Genomic DNA, 21,494 nt, shown 5'->3' on the forward strand with positions numbered 1-21,494 from the left:
TATTTTAAATCAGTATGATTGGAGTGAAATGCTAATAAGGTTATCTTTTAAGCTGTTCTTAAAGGTGTTTGTTGTCTTGCAGCCCCTAATACTTTGTGACAAGGAATTCCATTGACGCGAGGTGGATATTGTAAAAGATGAGGAATAACAAGATGTTCTATGAAGAGGTATATTTAGCGTGCCACAGATAAGTGATCTGGTATTTACGTCGTGGTTAGAGTATAGATAAGAGAAACGAGACGAAAGGTAATTTGGTGTTGAGGTGTGCAGAATTCGAAAGAGTAAAGACAAAGAGTGTAAAGTTCTGCGTTCTTTAAGTCGGAGCCACGAGAGACTTGCGAAGGACGGTGATATGTGATCATATCGTCGGATGTTGCACACGTATCTGACGCACATATTCTGAGCTCGCTGTAACTTCACTGACAGTTCAGAACTTAGATCACTTAACAAAACGTCACAATAATCGAAGTGCGGCATTACTAGGGTTTGTACTAGGGTAAGTTTTAGTTGCTGGGGCAAGAAGTTTCTCAAGCGACTCAAAGAGTGAAAGGAGGAACAGATTTTCTTTATCGTTTCTTTAACTTGAAAATTCCAACTTAGATTATTATCAAAAAAGAAGCCAAGATTTTTTACGACAGATGAATAAGGGATTAGCGTGTTGTTAAGGGTAACAACTGAAAGATTACTGTTATTAAGGGAGTTAACTACACGCTTATGTCCAATAATTATGGCTTGAGTCTTACTTGGGTTAAGTGCGAGTCCGAAATTGGCCGCCCAAGTGGAGACAGTGGCTAGGTCACAATTTAACTTGTCAATCGATTCATTGATCGTATTGGGTCTGGAATGTATGTAAAGTTGTAGGTCGTCGGCATAGAGGTGATATCGGCAATACTGTAAGTTCTTTGATACGTCATTAATGTAGATAGAGAAAAGTAGTGGTCCTAATACGGAGGAAGTATTACAAAAATCTTTTGTACATTGAAGATAATTTTTCAGTTATGCCTGCAACAAACACAGCATTAGAAACATCCAATCAGAAAATGCCTGTCGCCCTCGATCTGACAGATTGCAAATCAAAACTCATTCTTTAGAAGATAACATTAATGTAAAAGTCAAGAAAAAAAAAACTTGATATTCTAAAAATAAATCATACTTACCGGTATTCACTATTCAGCATTGTGTTCTGTCAGGGACGTGCTAACTATTATTAGGGATGGTTATTTATTGCTACAACTGAAGAGGTGCAATAATTAAAAGTGACAAATTTGTACAACAAAAATGTGCAATGTTAGAAGGATGTGCGCTGTGCAAACAAAATTATGTATTTTTAATATGTGTGTACTCACCCGCTACCGAATGCGGTCACAGCTGAGCAGTAAATACTGGACGCAACAACACCATGCACATATTAAGGGGACTAGAAATTGTGTCTTTAGATGAATAACAGTGTCACATTAAACGGCAATAAACACAGAATATTGAAACACTTAGAGGCCCTATAGTCACAGTCTAGTATATACAGTCACGAAGCTTGAGTTGTGAGGTACTAGGAACAATAGACTGTGCCGGTACTATTTCACATTGTCTGTAATGAGGCGATAGTAGCGATCCTAGTGGTTAGCAACTATCGATGGATGCATATTTACTACGTACTGAGCTTCGTGACTGTATATATTAGACTGTGCTATAGTCCTACACGAACAACATTCAACAGAACTGGTATCATACAAAGTCTGTAAGATGGTGTGGGAGTTTACTACACACGTACTCAAGGTCAAACAGCGAGATTCGAGAGAATTTTACTTCACTGCACGGAACCAGCATCCAAACCTGAAAGTTATATAACTGAAAAGACAAAGTAATATGATCCCAGTACAAGAAAGGATGATCATCTAATGAAATCATAACTGTAAACTGCAGTCGATGTCAACTATTACGCAAGACGAAATGTCTCAAAATACTCTAAATTTAAGTCTAGGTGCCAAAGTGTAGAATATATATATATATATTTTTTTTTTTTGTAAACGGAACTGGATAATTTGTCCATTTTCTATGTGAAATTTGGTCGATTCCTAATATCCCGTATTTTCTTCAAAATAAGTTGGTAACCCTAATTGTGCATAACTTATACTTCTTTTTTTGAAAGATGGGACATGACAGTTAAGCGGCCGAGCTTGAAACTACAGTGCTATGTTGCCAATTTGGACTACCATGCTGCCAGCTGATGGAAGCTAGCAATTGACGTTAAGATGGCTGACGTTAAAACATTCATTGACAATTGACACAAAGGTAACAAAACAATTAAAAAATCGACAGAGAATCAAACACGAAACGTACCAATGCTAACACTGTGTGCACAATAAATGTCGCCAAGAGAGCTATTAACCACTCGCCACGCGAGAACTGTAAATTTGGCAACTCAACCGTTGTTTCCATAGCAACAGGCTTACCATGCTATGTGACATTCAGTTGTTTTTCCGATTGCAACGCTCCTGTCATGTCCCATCTTTAAAAAAAACAAGTATAGTATAGAATCCCTGAAAATAATAGAGCTTTTTTTAATTTATTTTCAAGATTTTATTTATTTATTCATCCATTCATTCGTTCATTCATTTATTTATTTATTTTTCTAATGGATGCTGTAATAGTATATTATGAAACAAGTTTATAATCAGTAGGGACTGCATAGAATTGGAATATATCAGTCCCCTAACTGCCCATTGTGCAACTCAAACCAAGAAATGGATTCGGAATACCTCAAAATCTGTGCTTCAGTGGCTGGCCATGATAATATCTTTGAAAAATATTGGAGTGCAAGAGGTCAAATGACTTTACTGTCAAACGCCTGGCATTAGAAAACAACAACAACATAATCATTAGGGAAGCATGACACAATTTCTGGATAAGCTGAGGTTCGGAAATAGTGATCTAGGCTGTGTGTTACGTCGCTAAAAGGTAAACGAAACGTGGAAACGCTCCTGTTTTTAATTAACTAAATTCTTCTAAAATCTTGTTCCTTCAAAAATGTTTGGGAAAGCTCAGCTTACCCTGCCTACCCTGACGCTTTGCCACTGGCATGAGTCAATGTTTAAGGAAAGAGCAAAGCCTAAAAATTTGTTCTTTATTTAATAACATAAAATAAAACTTTATTAGCTTTCTTTAAAATATGCTATTTTATTGTGAAATAATTCGTTGATATGGTCAGTGCAATAGTCATCGAAGTACCAACTTTTCTTGAAATAAAATTATTTTCATAAAACTAGAAGGAAAAATGTTATAATCCACACATGAACAATTAATAAAGTTATGTAATAACAGATGGCATCATAAATAAGAAATATTAGAACATTGATTGATTACAGCAACTGTAAACACATTTTCTTCTTTTTATCAAAAGTAACAAATTCTTCCTTGGATCATAACGATTTTGAGGTACTGTATACAATTGTTCAGGGGAAACTGCTGAACACGAAACAGACGATATACCAAAAACCACCTTTCGTTATAAAGAGTGCAGAAAACGTGCATTTCCCTGAAATTCTCTAAATAGATTTTTTGCAGCATCACAATGCTTCGTCTTTATAGGTAGGTACTTAATAAATGAGGCAGTAAAACCATATCAGTAAAAGAAATACTCTTGTATTAAATGAAATGTATTGTATGCATTTAGAGCGAACAATAATATACTGAATTGTACAAAATTTTTAACAGCAATAGAAACTGCATATGAACATAAATTCTGTTACTGAATATCTCTCAGCAAAACAAAGGGCAAACGACAGAATAAGATGTGGTATTGTGACATAATAATATATACGAACACACATTTAAACGCAATGCATAAACATTATGTAACTCAATTTTCCTTCCACACTACTTTTACATTTATTTTCTGTTTGAATTAATTGATAGTAATTAGAAACTAATATGCAGTGAAATTGAAAAATACATCACTAGATTAAAACAGTAGTCTTCTATTCATCTAAATAGTATCGGTATAATATTTATTAAGTGTTCTGTTCCTTAGCAAATTAACAAAATACAAGTAAGCAGTTATGGTAAATTAGATGAAGAAACAAAACAACAACGACAGTAAAGTAGCTCAGTTATATCAAGATATGACCTGATAAAGAAAATATTACATTTTTAAGAATGAAATACCAGGTAGGATTTTGATTGGATTTGAAAAGTATACTTTAATTGTACAGTCTTTTCTCTTACAACCTTTCTCTAATTTACGAATTTTGTTAATACAAAATAGGTAAATAAAAGAATAAGATCATCAAAATGCGAATTCATTCAAGCTTGGTCGCGATTTTTCTTTGCACTACCAAATAACAGTCACATGAGCAAAGTGATCTGTGGAGGAATACACAAAATACATACATACAGTACATCTTACATTTTCTCCATTACCCCAGGTTAGCCACGTGTGTCAACCTGCTGCTTAACCTTAACTCTCCTGCTACCAAGGAGGGTAATAAGATAACCTCACTGATGATTTTTCAATATTACATATTTTCATTTTTCTCCATATTTATTTTTTAAATTCCACTTATTTGTCTGCCATATGTCTACTAACTTTTTGAAATATGAATAACACAAATAATTATTCTACTTTAAGAAATAATACGCATTCGTGAAGTGGGGTGATCTTGTTACCCTCCTTGTCATGAAAATTTCAAGGTATGAAATTCAATTTGTAGCTTAATTTTCTATATATTGAGTTTGTCTACTTTCAAATTATTTTATTTTGTGTTAATTATATCATTATTCATATTGTTGTTTATATTATCATCATTGGTTTCAGTTTTTTTTTATTTCTGTCTGTTATGGTTATTCTGAAAGTGATTTTGTTAGAAATAGTTGTTCATTGTGATATAGGTAGGCCTACCGGTAGTGTTCTAATATTTGAATTCAAACAAATAGGAAGAAGAAGAAACTAAAATTTATTTTCTTAGATTTATATTTTTATTTATTATTATTAGAATGTAGTTTATTATAAACAAATGTCTTGAAGATGTTCATGGTTGTATAAATGCTATTTGAATATTTAAATATCAACAAATATCTTAAATATTTTCTAATTTATTTTATAGTACTATAATGTAATCTCAAAACCCACCCTACAATACGGGAGGAAGATAAGAGATGGATCGAGACTTCGGAGATGAGATTCCTGAGATCAATGCTTGGTGTAACACGGAGGGATAAACTAAAAGGCGAAGATATAAGGAAACAACTGAAGTGCGAAAGGATGGTCGAAGAGATTCAGAAGTACCAGAATACATGGTATAACCATATCAAGAGAATGTCCTCTGGACGTCTCCCGAGGCAAGCATACTTTTATAAGCCTACCGGCAGACGAGACGTTGACCATCCAAGGAAGAGATGGATGGAACAAATATTCCTTTAGTTTCGGAACGGGACAAAAACCCAATCCTTGAAAGGAAGAAGAAGAAAAAGAAGAAGAAGAAGATTTTATAGTACTGTGACTTTCATTGCTTGTAAATTTGTTTTCTACCTTGTCAAAACTATATAGCATTGAGTTTGTCTTCAAATGGAAGGAATATAAGTTCAATTTTACAGTTATGTCTTCTCATAGTGTCACCAATAACATATTTTGAAGTTCATTAATTTTTATATACGCTTTCAACAAAATGAAACAGGACTTTTAATCATATTGTATTTTTAAAAAGAGGAAAATTACTTTACATTTTTACATTTTCTGAAGTCCACAGTCAATAACATATACATCTATAAAAATTCCAAAGGCTTAACAAAGATTGGTATATGATTTTGATTGGGGTAATTGTGTTACACCTCTTGGTTGTAGTAAGTTGTAAAAAATGGTAGCAGGAGGGTTAAAGTACTGGTACATCACTTCATCGCAACCACTTCCATCACACAAAAATCATGTCTTTTAACAATGTAAAGTAGGTACTTTATTTACTGTAGTATTTGTCAGTAATTTGAGATATTTAAAACTGTAAACTTTTTATTAGGTTTGTTGTTCTTTCAGTATATTATGAAACTACAGGGTTTAGAATGTATTTACTGCTAACTATTTTCTAATGAAGTCTTGTTATTTTTATTGTGTAATTACTAACTCGGCAAGAAACACAAATGCTACATTATAGGGTAAAAGGTTATATTTTACAGAGGATAAGTAAATACTGCTGAAAAATGTTACAAAACTATTCGGATGAGGTGTAGTTTGGACTACATCTACTGCTAACGAAGTGCATGTCTATATAATATAAGTCAGGGGCGGCTTTTGGGGCAGTGCCAGTGTGCCATGGCACCACCAATGAAAGAAACAAAAAATAATATCCTAAAAAGGAGTTGTAATCGTTTATTTCTACACATTTTATTCGTATTTCATCTGAATGAGTGCGCGCACAGATCGGGACGCACTCTTGCAGTGTTTCTCCAAACGTTGGAGCCAGTTCAGTGTGGCACTATCTGCCTCCATATAACACTGTACAAAAGGCTACTGATTCTAATTTATATGCGTTTCTTATGGCAGACTTTGAGCCGAATTCAATTTGACTCAGTAGTTAACATTCCGCCCGCTAGAGCACAGTAATGCAGAAATTTCGCTAGATGGCAGGGTTGTTGGAGACGTTTTCAGGGAACCATCAAGCGCAGATTTGCACGAAAACACAAGTTAAAGTTCCACGCCAATTCAAAACTAATGCACACAACTTGGATTTGAATCTGTAGATTATTATCCATTAATGCAGAGATAGTCAGTCATGGTTCTTTTTAGAAAGTTTTTTTTTTTTTTTTTTCATATTGTGTAACACTATTTGTTAATTCTGTGTAATATTTGTTTTATTTCGCGGCAACTAAATATCGCTACACTGTTGCTAGTATTGATGCTTTTGTTAACAATACATGAGATCCGTGCAGGACATGAACATGCGTTATTCAGGCTGCTGCCTTGGATTCATCGGCCTGTTTAAATAAAGTGCAAACGTGTTCATTTATTATCTATATCATTGTTCATCTCGTGTGTTTTTGCCAGTAATTTTACTAGTTATAAAAGTTACTTGTATTTGATTTAACAATACTGAGAAAGTTTTGCATTATCTGTATTTGTAAATTTCGTTATTAGTTTCGGAAATGTTATTGTAACTGTTACTAGGTGCACACCTAGTAACTGCACACCTGGTAAAATAGCTGGTTTAATTAATGTGTTTTATATAACATAATGTAAACGTGACCTGTGATTATCATCTTTTATTTGGGTGATTTGCGTGCAATCATTTTTTTTTGGCACCACTACCAGAATGCCTCACCAGCCGCCACTGATATAAGTTACCATTTTCAGGTAAAATGTGATAAAGTTATCCTACTTGTTGAGATTTTATTACCAATGAAAAAGTCCAAGCTACGTCTCTTATGAATAATCTGCCATTGCTTAGGTATGTCATTTAGAATGTTACTATACTGTTTATTGTAAGGAATTAAGAGACATATTATGAATTTATAAAGTGTATTAAACCATGTGGCAGCTTCTTCAAGGTCGAACTCTGTATCAAAAAACAATAAAATAAAGTTTTGTAAAGGTACGACTTACTTTGCCTTGTTTCCAATTTATAGCTATTTTTATGTTCCATCAATATTCTCCACAAACAGAATCAGCATAGCTGGTTCCATTCTGAAGTTAAACTTTAACAAAGATGGTCCTACTGATACTAATTACAGCAAGATTCTGTTGTGTTCTTCATATTATTTGTTAATGTTTTTGAAAAATCATTAACACTTAAGCTTTGTTATTAAATGTATTTTATGATAATCATAAAGGCACGCTCAAATCAAGAAATGATATGCATATATCTTTTCTACTTAGTAAAATGAAAAGTTTCTATAGTCGCAATGTCAGCTGTACAAGCCATCAACATTATTATAAATCTAAAACAAAGGTATACCTCGGAAGGACAGGCCCAGCAAAGACAAAGCACCCATCAAGTCAAAGGATAAGTTTGTCAACAAGAAGAACGGTGGTCTCAAATCAGGCCAGAGTCCATGGATGTCGGCTGCCATCGTTATTCCATTCAACACGCTTGGGATACGAACATTTAAAATAAAACTCAATTTAGGCCAGTGTCCGTGGTCCTTAAAATTAAAATATTACTCTGATTTAACCTACATCGATTCCATATAGAATTGTATACGGCAATAGTACGCAATGGAATAACAATGGCTGATTTGTCGGCGCAAAGGATTGCAATATGGATATCCACGAACTCTGAACCAGTCAGATGCCAGTGACATTTGTGTCCAAGAATCAATTCGCATGATGACCACTTGAAAGAGCATGAAACATTTGATAGCAATATATATTTTTTTTAATTGTCTACTTACTGTAACAACCATATTATACCTTTCTTCTGGATGCACTTCATATCCAGGTAACTTAAACATAAGGCACTGAATTCTCAATTTAATTTGATATGTTATCGATTTTCAGGTCGACTACATTTAAATACTACTATACTACATAATTAGTGAATGAAACATGAGACTAAGTCTTGAAAAAAAACTCCACTGAAATCATAATTTGACAGAGAAGACAATATTGACAACATTACCACTCTGAAAATTATTAATCTTGAAATCATTGAAATCATATTATTACAGAGAAGATTCTGACAACATTGACTACTGGTACATTGTCACTTTCACTTGAGTGAAAATGAGAAGTATCTCTACGTAACATTTCATTATCCATAAGAAGCCTGATTTTACAGATGTACATTGCATCTGAAAATCCAAAGCAACCACAGAACCATGTTCAACTATATGAAAAGCATGCTCTGTTGCAAAGACTTCTGCATCTGAACCATTTCTTCCTTCTGGCTCTCCAACATCAATTTCTTCTGAAGTTCAGAGAGTTCCTTTCGCAGCTCCTGTAGCACACTACCGCATTGTTCATTCTCTTTTTCGTTTTGTTGCAAGAATACCTATGAGGAAAATAGGGCCAGTGTTTTTTTTTACATGCAGGTAATTCATTACAATCATAATATCTATTTTGAATCTTGCGTACACTACTTTTAACACTTGAATATAAGTAATTGATTAACTAGCGGACTTACTCGTGTTAATTATGTAAGTCTGTGCGGGCTTACAGCTGTTTCGGTGCTTCATCACACCATCCTCAGAGCCTACTAGATCTCGGTGTCATCTCGAATTTCTCTGCCTGTTGTGTGGGTGAGTTTGATTGTTGAAAAGTGTTGAAAAGTGGAGTCAAATAGTGTGTGTATTGAAATTGATCTGTGTGTTGAGAATTTGAACATACCCATGAGCCAACAACACTACAATGAAGAAGTGAACACAATCAAATACAAAGCACAAGAAAACGGTTACAATCCAAACATAATAGACAACATCAATAAGAAAGACAAAACAAAAACAAACACAAAAACACGCAAAACACAACACAAACACAAGAACACAAGAAATACATCACACTAACATATGAAAACAAAAGCACACATAAGATCGCAAAACAAAAAACACAAAAACACGCAAAACACAACACAAACACAAGAATACAAGAAATACATCACACTAACATATGAAAACAAAAGCACACATAAGATCGCAAAACAAAAAACACAAAAACACGCAAAACACAACACAAACACAAGAACACAAGAAATACATCACACTAACATATGAAAACAAAAGCACACATAAGATCGCAAAACAAAAAACACAAAAACACGCAAAACACAACACAAACACAAGAATACAAGAAATACATCACACTAACATATGAAAACAAAAGCACACATAAGATCGCATCTTCATTCAGAAAGCAGAAATGTTGTTGTTGTTGTTTTCTAATGCCAGGCGTTTGACAATAAAGTCATTTGACCTCTTGCACTCCAATATTTTTCAAAGATATTATCATGAAGCCACCGAAGCACAGATTTTGAGGTGTTCCGAATCCATTTCTTGGTTTGAGTTGCACAATGGGCAGTTAGGGGACTGATATATTCCAGTTCTATGCAGGTGTTTGGCCAAACAATCATGGCTTGTTGCCAATCTAAATGCAGCTACAGACGATTTTCGTGGTAAATCGGGAATTAACAATAGCAGAAATACAACATAGCATACAGAACAGAAAACACACTACAAAGACATCTCAACACACAAAAAACACAAACAAATAAATACGACCACACAGGTGTATACAAACTCACATGTAATAATTGCGACAAGTTCTACATTGGACAGACAGGCAGATCATTCCAAACACGCTACAAAGAACACATTAAAGCAATAACCAGAGGACACAATACATCTACATACTCCGATCACATAACCAATGCTAACCATACATACAATAACATAAATGCGGACATGGAAATCCTACACATACAATCCTACCAAAAACTCAACACATTAGAACAATACGAAATATACAAACACACTAAAACACACCCCGATCAAATTCTCAACACACAGATCAATTTCAGTACACACACACTATTTGACTCCACTTTTCAACACTTTTCAACCATCAAACGCACCCACACAACAGGCAGAGAAGTTCGAGAGACGCCGAGAGCTAGTAGGCTCTGAGGATGGTGTGATGAAGCATCGAAACAGCTGTAAGCCGCACAGACTTACATAATTAACATGAGTAAGTCCGCTAGTTAATCAATTAATTATTTCTATATTATAATAATTCAAATGAATACTCTCTTGAAATCTTGGTAAAATGTGTATTCCTGACAAGGGAAGTATTTGTGTCCGAACGCTCAGAATATAACAACAATTTTTTAACATTTTGCTTTTCAATAACAGTCTTAAATCACTCAAGTACACTTTGAAGACAACTTCCATACCTAACTACTTGTTTAAACTAATATAGATTTATTATATTAAGGGAGCACACAATATAGTCGTGGTTATGGCGTTGTACTGCAAGCTGAAATGTTGTGAATTCCATTCCCAATAAGGTCATGAATAGGCTTAGTATTCCGGCTACCTAAAGACTGAAGTTAAAGACACATTGGGTATATAGTACGCTGAACACAGATAATGCAACGGATAAGGTTATAAGAAAACACGTCGTCGTTGAGTGTTCGTGGAGTACAGTCAACTCCCGACATTCTGAAGCTATACTAGTAAAGATTGCTTGAGCCGTAATGTTCATTTTCATCGTGATCTTTGCAGTGAATGCAGTTATAACGTGCATTCGTAAGTTACGGAACTTGAACATATTCGGATGTCACTACAAATGATTTTATACTGCAAGAAATTCTTTCAATAGCACATAACTTTATTTGTGCATGATATATATATATTTTTTTTTATCCAATGCCACCAGGTTGTCTTTTCGACATTTCTGGTCTTCTCTCCTGGCCGTGGCTTAATTGTAACCCACTTCTGAGGTTGGGGCGCCTGGAAGGCGGAGTTACATTACCCCGATAATGTGATAGGATGATTATGATAATGTGGTGCCAGGAGAGGTCTTAAATCTAAACTTAACCTAAATTCCAGACCATGGACGAACACAGGAGGAAAATTTTCTGTGCTCTAACCGGGAATCGAACCCGGGACCTCATGAACTATAGCCAGAAGCTCTGACCACTAGACCATGAGGCATGATATAGTAACTTACAAGATATTTCTATTGTCTGATGTTTTTTCATGTTTCATTAGGATATTGCTTGTCATTGATCACTGACAACCCACTAATTTTCTATGTACTTATCTAGAAATTTCCTAAAATGTAGATTATTTAATTCGTTAATTGGAATGTTGGCACTGAACAACATGGTAGGCTACACAAATCCATGCTAAACGTCGAGTTAATATCTTCATAATTTTCAGATTTTAATGGTACTGGTTCTTTTTGATTAAGTTCAACACACTTTCTGTGCCTTTTCGTGTTGAATTGCCTTTCAGTGCACTGTTTTTGTCACTTTTACGTTTATTTTACACAATTTATATGTAATGTTGTATATATTGATAGTGAAAATATTAGTTCAAATATCCTCAACTATGCCCTGCAATATTACATGCTTGAGCGTCTTATCTAGGGCATTTCACCTCTGCAATGAAACTTCAATCAGTCACAAAGATGTAGTTATTTAAATAATATGACTAGTGAGAGCAGTGATCGATAAGACTACTGACTATGACTGCGTCCTGCTTTTGACTTTCTAGAGAAAGAGAGCAGAGGATGCGTAAGTATTTTGTATACGAACATTCTTATACCTGCACTGTGACGTCACATATACTTCGAATGAGGCACCTTCATTCCAGTTTATAAGTAGCTGGAATACGAAGCTTAGTCATGAATTTTCGCCATTGATCTAAACCTTTCAGTCACACTAACTTAAGGCTCTAGGGTCTACTCAGCATCTAACAGAAATTAATATCAGGGTTATTTCCTTGAGAGTAAAGATAGCAAGCACGCAGGATTTACATTTCTACTGCTATTAACGTCACTGTCTAGAGAACGTGGTAATCTTAATCTCCCTCTATTCTACGGGCCTTCATAGCCTACACTGGGGCCCTTTTACCTTTACAGACATATTAATATATTTGGAAAATACCTAGGGAGTTACATCTTGTAATTTATGAAAAACGTAATTAATCTGTCAACTACAGTACTACCTACTGAAACTGTATTCCAAAACAAACTGACTGCTATTCTATTTTAATTAAACTAGAGTTAATGAATTTCTTAAATTACCTTATGATATGAATCGTGTATCTGTCGAATACTTGCTATTCTCTGAATTTGGGCAGCACGAGCCTGCTGAATTATTTTGATCTGATGTTGTACTATTTTCAGTAATTTATCTTCCTGGAAATCAAATAAATTAAATCATGCAGCATATAAAGTCACAGTTTTAAAAGACCAACATGAAGTGGTTGGTTTCCAATTCGAGATTTCACTACTAAGTTATTGGCTCTTCTCAACTGGTCTTAACATAATTGGTACATAGTTATATACAATAGAAGTAATTTAATACAGTTATATGAACACTTTTTAATGATTGAATACAATTAATAAAATCGGTTAAAACCAGACATGTTTCGCAGGTATGCTCCTCCATCATCAGTGGTAGTACCAAGACGCTGGTACAGATGTTCGACCGCGTAACGTAGCTTAAGGGTATATGTACGTGAACGACCACAAATATTATCAGAAAATGCAGGCTCTAAATTTCTCCAATTTTATAAGGAAATGAACTCACAATTGGACAAAAAATTACAAGGTACCACAACAAGACTTACTAGAACTTATATATCTGATAAAAGTATAAAAAGGTTGCTAATAATATTTTTTAGAATTCACATTTTAGTTTACACTAAATTTTCCAAAATGTTTAAATTTTCACACATATTATTTCATAACTCCACAACTATTAAAGATAGAATTCTGAAATTTTGTACTGTGATTTAACATGCTTTTATGCAAAAGGTAGACTACAATAATGCCCATTTCTTTGAAAATAGAAAAATTAGATCACATAACATTATGTAAATTTTAATATATTTTATATAGGACAAATAAAAAATTAATTGTATTGAAATAAACAACTCTACATCTGAGAGTTGTCTACTTTTCAGAAATAAGTGTTTATTATATGCAGGAAACATATTAAACATGTCTGGTTTTTAACCGATTTCATTAATTTTATTCAATCATTAAAAAGTGTTCATATAACTGTATTAAATTACTTCTATTGTATATAACTATCTCATTCATGAACACTGTTGTATCTGACCTAACTTATGTAATTTAATTGGTACATATTTTCAATTTGTATAGCTCTAATAGTAGTCTATGTCTGGACCAGCAAGATTATGAAGCTATTGATTTTCTCACTCTTCTCCAGCAGAGGCCTCCCCAATCATTATTGGGGGTGTCTGTTGCATTAAATCCTTAGCATAACACATTTAAATAATTAATACAGGATTTCATGTCAAATCAACGAATGAATATTCTGCTTTTATTGGAATATATCAGTCCCCTAATTGCACATTGTGCAACTCAAATCAAGAAATGGATTCGGAACACCTCAAAATCTGTGCTTCAGTGGCTGACCATGATAATATCTTTGAAAAATATTGGAGTGCAAGAGGTTAAATGACTTTATTGTCAAACGCCTGGCATTAGAAAATAACAACAACATATTCTGCTTTTAATCTTGACGTCTTAGATTTTTATATATGGCATGTGAGTTGTGTCTTTGGAGAATACGAACTAAAAATACAGAATTTTAGATTTCTTTAATGGACAGATTTTCTTAAATTAATTTTTGACAATCAGGAAAAATTTCAATTTTTTAGTAAACTAGGTTTACTGAAATACTGGTATGTACTCATTCCTGATAGAAGGAAAAAAACTGTTTGACTATTTAAAAAAAAAAATTATTTTTGAACATTCGAAAACATCACTTTTGACACTATCGCATGCATTCATTAAAATTTATACTGACCACGTTATTAAAGATTGGCAAGCAAACTTACTTAAAGGCCTCTTTTCAGTAAAATTGAAGAATATCATCTTAAATACTGATTCACAGACGACTAAATAAGTTTAGCTGACAGTTTACAGAATGTGGTAATATGATTTACCTAAAATATTAGAAAATTCTAACTTGAAAATTTCAGGTAACAATTGAGGACCATTTTTGCAAAACTTACTAACTGAAAAATTTGCAAAATTGAGATTTTGGTGTATTCGTAAACATAAAGCAGGTCTCTAAACGATGTTAAAGTTATCTTAGTAAAATTGAATTATTTCTCTCTATTATATGTGTCAAAGTGTAATGGTTGCACTTATAACCTACTTGTCTACATTCAGTTTTTTGTCTTTCCTGTAAAATTTAGTTTTTTCAGTTAGCAAGTTTTGCAAAAACGGTCGTCAATTATAACTGTTGAAGTTAGTACCGGTACCAGTATTGAATAAATTATTAAATAAATGCGTGATATATTTTCTCCAATATTTATGGCTGCTAATATTCATCTTACGTGATTAAGTGATGAATAAGTTAAAAATTTTTGAATAGAAGTTTGATTGAATCCTCCAATAGAACCAATAATAACTGCGGGGGGGGGGGGGGGAGGCAACAAAAGTTATGGTTTTTTAAGGAAAAGAACGTATTGGGTTTAAAATAATGATCGAAGGGAATATAATAGAACAAAACACATCTCAAGTTTTTATAACTACAAAGAAAAGGGTATACCGGTACATAAAAAGAAATAATAATTTCAATAGAATGAGCAGAATTATAAAAAGAACTTTGAGAGACAAAGCCAGGAGAGACACACAGTTAAAATTATATAAAGTTATGGCCCTACCAATTTTGATGTAAGGCTCTGAGAATCGGATACTTTCTAATACAACAAACCATGGAGTTATTATTGATTCAACCATCGTTTCGAACATGATCAGACACAGACTCAGAATATAGATGAAGTAAAAAGATATATTTATGTACAGCCTTAGACACAAAAAATGACTGCTTTCCTGTAGCATGAATTTGTTTAAGTCCACTTCGGGCAGTGCCTGGTTCACACGACTAGGAAAAGGACGTTTATTTTGCACCTAATTTACTTCTTGAATATATCTTCGTTATAAATAAATTCATAACACTTGACATATAAACAGATAGAAGCAACAAACAAACAAAACAAAAGAAAACCAGAGCAGAATCGTGTAGCCTCTCTATAAGAAATTCCTTTACGTGTAAACCTAAGCTCTCACGGAATCGACTGAAGTTTTCTGAAGGGAACTTAGCATATGGCAGCTGGTCATTTTTTGTGACTAAAGCTGTATATAGGCCTACCGTGGCTTATAAAAAAATATATAATATTAAACAATATACTGAGTTAGTTGGACTATTTAATTGGGGCTCAGGGCATGAATTTGTTAAAAAAATATATCAATTACCACATTCCCTTATTCAAGAAGTTATATTAGTAATCAAAAGATCATGTCAGATTTTAAGTAATCACGTGCATGTATAAAATTATGTAAATTTTATTATATTATGTTAGTATGAATTATATAAAATCATTGTGCAGTATACTGAGCCTCTGTGATAAGTTTAATGAAGGAAAATAAATAAATCAATCAATAAGTTAAATGAATAAATAAATAAATACATACATAATGAATATATAAATAAATACCAACATAAATAAATACCGGTAAATATGTAAAAAAATAAGTGAGTAAATATATACGGTAGGTCTAAATAAATCAATAAATCAAAGAACAAATAAATAAATACTGTAACATACTATTTTGTAGTCTCACATTATCCTGAAGGATAAACCTGCATCACATTTTAATTCTAAATACTCCCAACACAAATATACCGATAGGTATTCCAATTTGGTTAACATCTGTGCAATTTATGCAAAATTAATTAATGAACTAGAAGGCAGTGGCATAGCCAGCAGGTAGGCTCAGGCCCACTCAAAAAATATGAGAATTTTTGCGTTTTTTAATGGAAAATACTCAACAATAAAACTAAACTATGGATCCAAAGCAATAGTTACAGTCGGTAGCATTAAGGTAAAAAGTAAAAAATGCGTTCATTTCTTCAAGAGCCAATTTAACTAACTGTGTTGGATTGGGTCTAAAAAATTGTCTGACAGCGATAAAAAGAAGAAAGCGTGGAGGCTACTGAATTGTTACATCAGCTAGAAAAATTTGACACCTTATTTTATTTGGTATGTTTAGACGATATTCTTGCTCTTGCAAATTCATTATTGGAAGCACCTCAGTCTCCAAAAAATGGATATTAGTAAATGTTCGTCCTTCATTAAGGCAATGATATAAAACTTTCCAAAACTCTGAAACGAAGAAAAATTAGATAATCATGTCAAGCACAAGGCTTTGTAATCTAGCAATTCTATCCATTGAGAGAGAGAAAAGTTGGGACTTGTTGAAGGACCCTTCATCAGCGATCGACAGATTCGTTGCTAGGATATCTCGACAGCTCCAGTTCACTTTATGAAGCGTTTGTATAGGTATGCCTTGCATGATTATGTATCATAATTTTGCATGTTATTAAATAAGACTTCCGAGAATGAGTTTCAAGAGAGTTGACGGCAGCGAGATTATCAGGAGATGGGTCGGTACTTTCTAAACCCTGCATATCTGTCCCACCCAAAATAATTAGTCTGGCTACGTCACTGCTAGAAGGAATTTAATGATACTTTGAGTCTCCCTTCCACAAAATAAAACCGTAGGCTACTGATTCCTAGTTTCAAATATTTCACATCTAGGAGTTCTCCAAGTTTTCTATGAAATTATTTTTTTTAATTCTCGGTATTTTTCACTTAAGAAATAATTGCAATTAAGAGAAAGGATATTACCTGTTCTTTTAAACGGGATACATCTACATTCCACTGTTCCAAAACAGAATTAACATTTCTCTGCAGATCTTCATGTTGTTCTTTCCTTGTTTCTGCCTGATCCTTCATCATATTTTTTAACTTCATTTCATTCACTTTTATAGCACCTAAAATACATTGTATAAAACATACTAAATTATTCTTTTAGCATCATAATAGCTACTTTTGTGATAACTACCAAATGTGAGGTTTTGAAGATAATTATACATCAGGACGGATAATTGCACTTCGATAATGAGTTGAATTCATTGTTTCATAAAAAAATCTCTAACATAATTTTTAACATTGTAGATGAAAGTGTGCACTATATTTCACCACTTCTTACAATATTTTCTCAATATGTAGCAACATTTTACACCTGCTATAACGTTAAAAGTCACACTTAGCTCATTTAACAGTTTGCTTAACTAATGTACATTATTAACCCATTGTTTGTTCCAACTCCGATGAGAATAGACTTAGAGAAAGAGGCAATTTTACTGTTAGGTTTAGTACAACAGGATAAAACTGTATCCCAAACCTCAAAGTGTAATATCACTATGTCAGGAATGACTACAGGAGCGACTGTTCTCGAGTAAAAACAGCCAATGAAGCCACAATCATCAGTGTTGCAATAATTTCCAGAAGGTGGCACAAACGAGAGTAATCACTTTGTTAGAAGGGTTCCTAAATTTCCGACGTGTAATTTTTTATCACTCTCTTTTGTATTCTAAAATAGATCCTAGTCTGCATGATGTGGGGAAAAAGGCTACTTTGATATGTCTGCCTGTTCTTAAATGGAGGGACCCTTAAAATTTGATAGCTGAGGGTAAGCTTACAAACATTTTCCAATATGTATTGGTCACACATTGTTCCAGTATTTGAAGGATAGATAAAACTTACTTACTCAGACTACACATGGCTCTTAAAGAACCCAGAGGTTCATTGCCAACCTCACATAAGCCCACCATCCCGCTATCCCAGCAAGATTAATCCAATTGCTAGCATCATATCCCAACTCCCTCAAATCCATTTTAATAGTAAATCCTCTCATCTACGTCTCGGCCACCCCAAAGATCTTTTTCCCTCAGGTCTCCCAACTAACACACTACACGCATTTCTGGATTTACCCATACATGCTACATGCCCTGTTCATCTCAAACGTCTGAATTTAATGTTCCTAATTATATTAGGTGCAGAATGCAATGCGTGTTTTCTGCGTTGTGTAAATTTCTCCATTCTCCTGTAACTTCATCCCTCTTAGCTCCAAATATTTTCCTAAGCATCTTATTCTCGAACACCCTTAGCCTCTGTTCCTATTCCAAATCAGTGTCCAAGTTTCACAAGCATACAGAACAACTGGCAATAATTATAACTGTTTTATAAATTCTAACTTTGTTTTTTTTTAAGCAGACTTAGATGACACAAGTTTCTCAACCGAATAATAGCAGGCATTTCCCGTATTTATTGTGCGTTTAATTTCCTCTCCAATGTCATTCATATTTGTTGCTGTTGCTCCAAGATATTTGAATTTTTCCATCTCTTTAAAGAATAAATTTACAATTTTGATAGCCTATTTCCATTTCGTTGGTCTACTGTGTTCTGGTCACAAGACATAATCATATAGCTAAAACTACTTTATGAAAACAACTATTACTGTAATATACAGTATATGTTTTGCTTTTTTACGAAGGAGGGGAGGGCCGAAGGTTTGCACCTCAGCCTGGGGCTAATTATGTTTATCACTCCTGGTCTGTGAATGATATTTGTCACTGAGCAGTAGCACACTTGTACTACTATAGCACACTGCACCATGAACTTAATCAAGGCTATGGTACTGATGATAATTATATGTGAATAAATGCAAAATGAGTCCGAGGTTCAACATCGAAAGTTACCCACCATTTTTCCTTCAATTGGTTGTGGGAAAACCTCGGGGAAAAAACCCAACCAGGATTTGAACCCAGGTTCACTCATTTCACAGTCAGACATAATTACTCTGCAAGGTGGACTAATATGTATGTTAGAAAAATTCAGGTTTTATTGTACCAGTAGCAATTTCAGCTGCTAATTATTCAGGGCAATGAAATGATGTGATTATAAATGGGAGAAAAGAAAAATTTGAAAAGGGTTGTAAGACTGAGGAAAATCAAGAAAACTTTTCTGTACATCTGATTTCGGTGATTAAACTCCATGTTCCTCGAATACCGAACCAACACTACGCCAGGACTAGGCAAATGAATATAACCTATAATAACCTACATATTCATATTACACAATACATAAAGCGATACCATTTCAACCCCAGTTACAAATTACCTGTATGAAATTGTTCCATTCGTTGCTTTTTAGCTTGCATAACTTTGTTGAGATCTGTACCAATAACATCTAACATTTTTCGAAAATCATTTCCGTAATCTATGTTAGCATTATTGTTTACTGAAGACTCAACGCCTTCGCCATTTCCTTCTAATCCAAATATTTTCTTTTTAGACAACTTCTTTAACTTCGAGTCATTTTTCACTGGAATCTCCTCTTCTGACAGTTGTGGAGAACTAGAAAGTTCTATTTCTTCTTTCGATTTACTTTTCTTAGATTTGGGCATTATTTTCAAACTTTTTGCGTGGATTTTTACTGAAACCGAAGCAATAACTTTCTTTGCTGTAAAAGAACAATCACTCATTTGCCATACATTCTGAAATGGCGCTCTATAGAAGCTGATTGTTGGAAGTAAGTGCTTTCCATTAGCAATAATCCTAATCGCTAGTGGCATGTATTTTTTTATTAATTCAATGTGGAATAGCGCACAATGAGAGTTGATAATGTTTCCATTTTACGGTTTTTCGTTAAAAGATATCAAATTGAAAATATGGGAGAAGAACGACAAGTAATTAATAAGAATTAATTTTCATTTATATCCAAATTCACAATATTGTCATATGGAACTATGAAACTATATTCATTATTATTGTTGCCTGTACGTAAGCATTAATTAAAATTAATGTTAAAACACAGCACAGATTACAGCACATAAATTAAAGTTGGCTATGATTGTATCGGAAATACAGTAGTATTGGCGTGGTACTGGCAGACCAAAAATGGCTACCAATCGCACTGCTTCATCTACTGCTAGGCATTATGATACCTCTGCTTGAGATTCTGGCTGATATCCTTGACCACTGGTATATAGCCTATTATCGGACAGTACATCTAACTTGACATATTATGTCAGAGAAAAAACAATTTTGTTTGTATGCATCTGAAGTCTGATTAGTGTTATGTATAACTAATCGGCAATGTATGCAATGGAGGGGGGGGGGGGGGAGAAAGGGACTGGCTATCCTACCCCATTATCTCCTGGCCTAGTTGCCTCATGAGTGGTGCCATGTTGGTATCATTTGTGAGGTTCAGATCTGTCTTCGACAGTTGACTAACAAGACACTATAACTAACGTAAATTCCGGGGCCATTAAAGCCTTTAGAATTAAGAGCATAATTTTCCTGCATCATATTGCAGTAATATACGAAATGCTCATTGACATTTTCATTAATTTTTTTTTTACGTGAAACGTTTTTCTGCGTACCATTCGAGAAAAATTGTATACAATATTGTCCTTTACGGAGATGCGTAATCCCCTGTGATGACTGAGTGGTCACATCTTGTGACGCAGACGGCCCGGGTTCGAGTCCCGAGTCGAGTGATGACCGAAGAAATGGTGATAAATGTTATAATAATACTGATATGCACAGGACTCCTTTTCCGCCTGACCTGCACACCGTCTACAATTTGCTCCCGACTTCATCCCTGGTTGAATCATGTCGTCGTTTAGTACCGAGAATAAGTTGGAATATGGGAAAGACTGGCTAAGAGTGCTTCCTACAGATCCTACCAAAACAAGAAACATACAACACTTCACTTATACAAATTCTTCCGAAGAATTTCAGAATTTAAGTTCTTCTTGAGATCACTGTCACAAGCCAAGTTCATAATACCGGAACAGAGATCACCAGTGTAGTTCTGTTCGCTAAGGTGCTTGCCTGCTGATCCAGAGTTGTGCTTGGGCGCGAGTTCGATTCCCGCTTGGGCTAACTGGTTGGGTTTTT

At 34.1% G+C, this 21,494-nt stretch overlaps 1 protein-coding gene across 1 annotated transcript; it reads right to left on the reverse strand.

The window, feature by feature from the left end:
• Nucleotides 1-3,024: 3,024 nt before the first annotated feature.
• On the reverse strand, nt 3,025-20,481 carry LOC138708929 (synaptonemal complex protein 3-like). Its single transcript, XM_069839299.1, has 4 exons — nt 19,711-20,481; nt 17,374-17,519; nt 12,725-12,838; nt 3,025-8,972 (listed from the first exon to the last, which is right to left on the reverse strand). Exons 1-4 carry the CDS (start codon nt 20,162-20,164, stop codon nt 8,808-8,810), a joined length of 879 nt encoding a protein of 292 aa, XP_069695400.1. The 5' UTR covers nt 20,165-20,481; the 3' UTR covers nt 3,025-8,807.
• Between the last annotated feature and the right edge of the window lie 1,013 nt (nt 20,482-21,494).

This window comes from Periplaneta americana, chromosome 11 (assembly GCF_040183065.1).
Source record: "Periplaneta americana isolate PAMFEO1 chromosome 11, P.americana_PAMFEO1_priV1, whole genome shotgun sequence".
Lineage (NCBI taxonomy): Eukaryota > Metazoa > Arthropoda > Insecta > Blattodea > Blattidae > Periplaneta > Periplaneta americana.

What these genes read in the sequence shown, in the direction of transcription:
- LOC138708929 (XM_069839299.1), bottom strand. Translation starts at nt 20,164, where the DNA reads ATGCCACTAGCGATTAGGATTATTGCTAATGGAAAGCACTTACTTCCA. An exon ending in AATGGAACAATTTCATACAG is followed by an intron (nt 17,520 to 19,710) that starts GTAATTTGTAAC and finishes AATGTATTTTAG; the next exon opens with GTGCTATAAAAGTGAATGAA. An exon ending in TACACGATTCATATCATAAG is followed by an intron (nt 8,973 to 12,724) that starts GTAATTTAAGAA and finishes TTTTCCTCATAG; the next exon opens with GTATTCTTGCAACAAAACGA.